Genomic DNA, 7,370 nt, shown 5'->3' with positions numbered 1-7,370 from the left:
ATTTCCCAATAACTGAAGTACTGGCATATAAAAAACTTCTATGTATAAGCTGTCCCTTAGTTAATGTAATAGTTCTTACAGTAAAGAAAATAAATAAACTTACAGACAAGTGACAAGTTCCAGTGTAATACATCTTGCTTTTGTGTATGTTCTGTTGAATTTCATTAAAGTACAATAGGCCAAATGGGTGTGAGAATTTGGGAGAGTGTTCCTATTTTTATAAAGCGGCAATCATTTACATGGCAAAGTCAACCTGGTTTTGAAAAAATGGGAAAACTCTCCCCAAACCTCTCACTTTCTGATTCACACACCCTATTACCATTTGGCCCAATGAGGTAATTAAATAAATACATAACCAGAATGCAAAAGTTCTAATAAGAGTGTCACAAGTAAGGTGGCCATACACTACTGCAATGTATCCAATACCCCTTTGTTGGAAGATTGTTGTAGCGTTTGGGTGATGTTAATCCATACAACAGCGAAATCAGAACCAGGGGCGTAACCAGGGCCAGCGTTACCACTAGGCAGCTTTAGGCATTTGCCTAGGACGCCGGGCACTGGAGGGCGGCAATTGTGAGCAGGACCCCCCTTGAAGGACCCCCCCTGGAAGGAGGTAAGTGCTGCCACCGCACTCCCCCCCCCCCACTTTGTGGAGTGACTTGGTGGCTGCCGACGCACCACACCTCCCCCCCTCCATAGAGTGTCTTGGAGTGACACAACAGCCAGCATCGCACACAAAACCCAACCCCCCCTGGAGCGACAAAGCATTACCCGGCACCCCCGTGGTGCGATGCTGCGGCCACATCACACACACTACCCCCTCCCCCCTTGGACCAACGCAGCGGCCAGCACAGCATCACCCAGCACCCGCCCCCCCATGTGGAGCGACACGGCGAACGAATCACAGCAGGGCCCCCCCGTTCGATAGGGTGAGCGCCTCCCCAATCCCGTTTGGGGCGCTCCGGTGACTTGCACCGGCACTGGGCGTAACTAGATATTCATAGGCACCATAAAAAAGTTTGTAAGGGCCCCCTATTTAGCAACATGAGGATCTGCACATACACAGCACGGCAGAGACAGGGACTATGCAGCAGCTTGTACAAAGTGTAATGTGCCGGGTATATGACAATGACTTGACGCTTGTAGTGGTGACAGACTGCACGGCTCTACAGTGTGATACTCTCCGGTATAAGCGACAGTGAGATCACTCTAGGCACCGCTCCGCTGTGATACAGCTCAGCTTTGTCACACTTCTCTCTCTCTCAGAGGAAGGAACAGAGTAATCTTTATGCGCTGACCTGGCACTAGGGGACTCACTAGAGCATGCTCAGTGCTGTCTAGTGGACACTGGAGACCAGGTGAAGAGTGCTCTAGTCCTTAACACCCATGAACTTCCCAGGATCTTCCCGGGTGGCAGGATGGCATGCAATATATAGCATGCGGTCCTTTCACATGCGATGGATCACATGCTACCCCATTTCCCGCCACCATCATGGGTGTTCGAGTCGTAGGTCAGACATGCTTGCAGATCCAACCCCCGGATCCTATCCAATGCACACGGGACCATGCATTGGATCGGATGTCAAATACAAGATGTCCCTCGGAATCGGCTCAAATCGGACTAATGTATTGGGGCTTTTATTTACCATACATGTTTATTATTTATTACTTTTGTATTTTATTTATATGGTGCTACAAAGGAACTAAAAACAAAAATGTGCATAAGCACTAAATGATACACAGGCAAGAACATAATTTTACAAAAAAAAACATAATTTCAGTGTTCTTCAATGGTTTATTTTTACACTGAAGTTTATATATCAATTTGAACACACCCCTCCCAAGTCTAACGTTGCAAATATTACATCTGCCCCACCTGCAGTGCACATGGTTTTGCCCATTAGAGAAAGATTTTGCTTTGAGGTCCTTACTGAATAACCCCTATATGCACAATTCAGGAGTATCATTCAGTTACCATAAACCACTACACGAAGCAGCAAATGTAACAATGAAATTATACAGAAAACTTTTTTTCAGGAGAAAAAAATAATGGGAAATGATACTTTCCACTTTAAAAACTGACTGAACGCATTACAAAGATAATGCATTGCAATTAAATTGACTACAAAGAGAAATGTGAGATGTTATCTATAAAGCGCATGCCAAGTTCCCCACCTACGCACAGATACATGCTACCTGTCCATCATGAATCAGCCATCAAGAGAACAATTATTGGACAGTAAACTTAGGGATCTGGTTAGGCCACATTTCTCTGATCAATCAAAGCAGGTTATTGTGTCCTCCTGCAGAGAAGAGAAGTGGGAGATTTAGTACAATTGATAATAAATTGCCCCATCAAAGCCAATTTACTCTTAAACCCCATACACACTAGCGATATTGTCCACAATATCTCCTAGTGTGTACATTCCCTGTCGTTAACAATGCACACTCCAGAACATCATTAATAGTAGGTATAGGCCCTGGAAAAATCAACCATAAAAAGTGAGTTTTATGACTAGCCCACATTCCTGACATTCCTGACCCTATTGATATGAACTGGCGATGATTTGATATCGTTTCATATTAAAGGATGTCTGTTTTGAATCGCTTGTCACGGAATGCTGCGACCCAAAACAAGAGAATGAGAGTGCTATTACGACGTATTAAATCCAGGTAGTTATAGCGGTAGTGATAAATATTATGAAGCGGTTAAAAATAAATTTAAAAGAAACGATGTAAGAAAATGGTTACAAGAGCAAGACGCATACACATTGCACATGCCGACGAGAAAAAAACTATAAAAGGAATATGATCTGCGTGTCGGGGATAAATCAGCAATGGCAATGTGATTTGGTGTCGCTCATAGACCTGGCAATACACAACGATGGTATTAAATATATATTAACCATCATCAATATATTCAGTAAGCGGGCCTGGGCCGTAAGCCTTCCCGCTAAGAACGCTACAACCGTCGCTAAGGCTTTTGAAAAAATATTCCAACAGGGGGATGTGCCTAAGAAACTGCAAACTGACAACGGTAAAGAGTTTCTAAACAAAGTCCTAAAAAAGTTGCTAGAAAAATTTGGAATACAACATTTCACAACCATACAGCCGGTATGTGAAAGCCGCTGTTATAGAGCGTTTCAATAGGACTTTAAAAACGCGAATGTGGCGTTATTTCACGGCAAAGAATACCTACAAATATATAGATTTTTTTCAATATTTCATAACCAGTTATAATAGCACTTATCATAGAACGATCAAGTGCGCGCCAAGTGCCGTGAATGATTCTAACGTGTTGAGAGTCTTCAAGGCGACGTACGGCGATTACTTTAGAAGTAAGAAAACACCCGTTTGTTTAGCTATCGGCGACCACGTCCGCATTTCCAAATATAAGGACATATTTCAGAAAGGTTACGAACAGAATTTTTCTGAGGAAATATTTGTAATATGCGGCGTAAACACTAAAGGGGTTAAGCCGCTTTACAAGCTGGTGGACCTATACGGTGAAGCAATAACCGGTATTTTTTATCCAGAGGAGTTACAAAGCATACCAAAAAATTATAATAGGGTTTACAAAGTGGAAAAGATTTAAAAAAATAAGACGGTCAGAGGGGAGAAATATGCGCTAATTAAGTGGCGCGGATACCCCACAAAATTCAACAGTTGGGTCGCAGCATCGGAGATAAAGGATATATAAACAAAGGGAAAGATGGATGACAAACCGTTCTACATAACGCTGCCGAGCAACGCCTCAGCCGATACCTTTCCACAAAACAAGATTTCTGAGTATACGACAAAACTAGCGAAGCCGATAGACTTAAACGGCGAATGTGAAGTAGCTCTTACAGAAATACAATACCCCCACACCTGGAATACAATCGATGTACAAGATTGTGTGTTGAAAATAACAAGGTGGGATGAAGCGAACAGTTCAGCCACAAGGGTATGCATTAAACCGGGCTATTATGAAACTATGGATGCGATAATCGATGCGTGCAATGTTGAAATTGCCCGGCAAAAACTGGATGGCGGTTTAAAATTATGGTACGATCCCCTTGAACGATCCGTATTTTTTGAAAATAAGATTATGTACCATATCACGGCCAGCCCTAAACTGATGAGGATACTGGGGTTACAAAATAAAACAAATTCTTTAAAACCGTGCGCAGACATCACCGGCGGCCAGTATATGTTGTTCGTGTACGCAGATATTATCGAGCATCAGAGGGTAGGCGATAGTTATGTACCACTGCTGCGGACTGTGGCAATAAAGGGGCGTAACAACGAAATGATTACTATACGATACGAGAAACCTGATTACGTACCTGTGTGCATTTTGATACTATAGACATAGAGATAAAGAACGACCAAAACGAGAACATCTCATTTAAGTTTGGGAAAGCGAACGTGAAACTACACTTCAGACGACGCAAAACCGAATTTTATTAAATAGCATGGTCGCCATAAAAAATTATGGCGATCCGGCGCTCTATGCGCAATATTATAAAACTCAAGCCGGCAGCGGTTTACCAGGCTTTCACGGCAGCGCCTATATGTACGGCTGTGGGTTAGGCGGTATTTTCCGAAGCCTATTCAGAAAAGCAGTGCCTCTTTTTAGAAGAGGTCTGGAGTTGGCAAAACCCCACGTGAAGAATGCAGCCCGCAATATAGCAAAAGACGTCATAGGCCAAGCCAGAACCACCGTTGTGAACAGATTACACGAAGCGAATCAAGCGAAGCAAGATGGATCCGGTTTAGTTTATACGAGGAAAGGGGCGGTTAAAAGAAAACGTAAGCGCTCAACACAACTTCCGCCTTGGTGCATGCCCCTTTTAAACAATAACCGGAGCAAGCGCAACTTAGATAAAAAAAGGAAGCCGAAGAGAAGGGCTGGCGATATTTTTTAAGAATGTCTTTCATACACAACGAATCCATGGAATGCGCAAAATCTGAGCTTGACCTTTTTGATGTGCCCCCAACGCAAACCAGCATAGAGAAAAGTCTATACGTGGAAGTTCAACCTTTAGCTGCGTTATCCGAGACAGCTCCGCTAGAATTCTACATAGCGGCCAGCGGCGAACACTACTACGACCTGAACAACACGTTGCTGTACGTGACCTGTAAGATTGTGCGGGCCGATAACACGGCAATACCACAAACGGCACGGGTCGCCCTTATTAATTATCCCATAGCGACTTTATTCAGCCAAGTTGATGTTTCTTTGGGCGATAGACTCATATCACAATCCAATAATCTTTACGCCTATAGAGCGTACATCGAGACCATTTTGAATTATAGCTCAGACGCTTTATCCACAAAACACACAACAGGATTGTTTTACAAAGATGTGGCTGGGGAACACAACACCAGAATCCTGGATGGTCTAAATACTGGGTTTATAAAAAGAGCAAGAGCAACGGCTCAAAGTCGAACGGTGGAACTGTTGGGGCCGCTACACTGCAATCTTTTTCATCAACATAAGTTGATCTTAAACGCTGTTGATTTGAAGATAAAACTCACCAGAAACAAAGACTCTTTCTGTTTAATGTCCATGGAAGCGGATCCCTTTAAAATTCAGACTGTCGCCGCGTCCCTGTTTGTGAAAAGAGTCCAGGTCTCACCGGCCGTCCGGATCGGCCACGCTCAGGCTTTGTTAACCGGGAATGCTAAGTACTACATCGACCGAGTTGGCATGAAGATATATAGTGTGCCGATCGGTAGTCGGGTGTTTAATTTAGAAAATCTGTTTTTAGGGCAAGTACCAAAAATGGTTATAGCCGCATTTGTAGACAACGAAGCATTTTCAGGAGCCTATGACCGGAACCCTCTACGTTTTGAACATAAAAACGTAAACTTTGCATCCCTATACCTGGATGGAACACCACATCCGGCTAAGCCGTTTCAACCAGACTTTGAACACGGTAATGCGGTTCGTGAGTACATGTCGCTCATACAGATCACAAATAAGCAGAAATCAGACTCAGGTATACTAATCGACCGTGAAGAGTACCTCAACGGCTACACTTTATTCGCTTTTGATCTGTCGCCTGAACAGGAATGCGCAGAACACCTATCGCTAATCAGAACAGGGAATCTACGTGCCGAATTCCGCTTTGCTGAAGCGCTAGACCGGACAGTCAATGTGATTATTTATGCTTTATTTGATAATATCATCGAAATTAATCAAAGACGTGATGTGCTGTATGATTATCTATAAATGAGATAAATAACTTATATTTTTCGTATATTTTAACAACTGCCATTACACAGCCGCAAGATGAACACATTGCAGATAAATTGCATACTGTACGCAGACCCAACAACCCGAATATTCTTTAAAGGGGCTTATCCGTATGATATGCTACCTAACTGTAAACTGCCCCAATACCCCAGTGCATTTGTAATCAATACGCATAACAGCAGACAACCGGGGGAGCACTGGTTGGCCGTTTATTTTAACGAAAGGCGCGAATGTTACTTTTTTGATTCTTACGGCCTAGCACCTGACAGCGCCCTATTCCCAAAGCCTATAATACAGTTTTTAAAAGCGAATTCAAAAGTATTTACCATCAAAATAGTCAATTGCAAGATGTTAACAGCACCGTTTGCGGCCACTATTGTATATACTTTATATTTTACATGTGTAAAAATTACAAATATTCGGATGTACTGGCCCGTTTTACCAGTGATACAAAACGTAATGACCGTTTCATTTCAAACTTTGTAAGACGGCTACCACGAAGCCATTGTTTGAGTCATTACACGTTTAAACATGTACAGGCTTGTGCAACTTGTAACCAACGCTGTGTTTAAAGCATTTTATGTACAATGCTTCATAAATATGGTGATTATAATAAACAACATTGTTTTAACTTTATAACGTGTTATTGTGTGATTCTTACAATTACTTGATTAGAAACAAAGACCAAAACGTTGAATTTCTAAACCAGAAATATATTTTATTGGTTCATGAAAAACAAAATTACAGTGAAATAAACGCTGTAACAAATATAACTCTTCACGCGTTTTATGTACAACAAATCATAACTATATTGATTCTAACATGAGGAAGGATTGTCATCATACAAACATCATAATACAAAATATTCACACAAAAGTTAATGTATACAAAAACATAAATAATTTATAAGTTATAGGTTCAACCACTGCGATTCCTGAAATAAATTTACAGATCTTTTCCTAGGTAACAAGTAGCCGTGTTGCGTTGTTAGCCCTGGGGAACTTAAAACATTTATACGACTTTTTTGAAAGTTTTGTTTCGGAGTGTCAGCGATTAAAGAATCATCAGAGTCAGTCTGCGACCCAACTGTTGAATTTTGTGGGGTATCCGCGCCACTTAACTAGCG

General features: G+C 42.0%; 1 protein-coding gene across 1 annotated transcript; it reads left to right on the top strand.

Annotated features, from left to right (window-relative positions):
- Positions 1–4,912: 4,912 nt before the first annotated feature.
- LOC146062968 (uncharacterized protein F54H12.2-like) lies at positions 4,913–6,220 on the top strand. The gene has a single exon (XM_083174976.1). It carries the CDS (start codon positions 4,913–4,915, stop codon positions 6,218–6,220), a length of 1,308 nt encoding a protein of 435 aa, XP_083031102.1.
- Positions 6,221–7,370: the final 1,150 nt, after the last annotated feature.

This window comes from Crinia signifera, chromosome 3, assembly GCF_055691185.1.
Source record: "Crinia signifera chromosome 3, ASM5569118v1, whole genome shotgun sequence".
Taxonomy (NCBI): domain Eukaryota; kingdom Metazoa; phylum Chordata; class Amphibia; order Anura; family Myobatrachidae; genus Crinia; species Crinia signifera.
The sequence above is the reverse complement of the archived record's forward strand: the minus strand, read 5'-3'. Positions and strand labels throughout refer to the sequence as shown.

Coding starts and splice junctions, on each gene's coding strand:
- LOC146062968 (XM_083174976.1), top strand. CDS start 4,913: ATGTCTTTCATACACAACGAATCCATGGAATGCGCAAAATCTGAGCTT.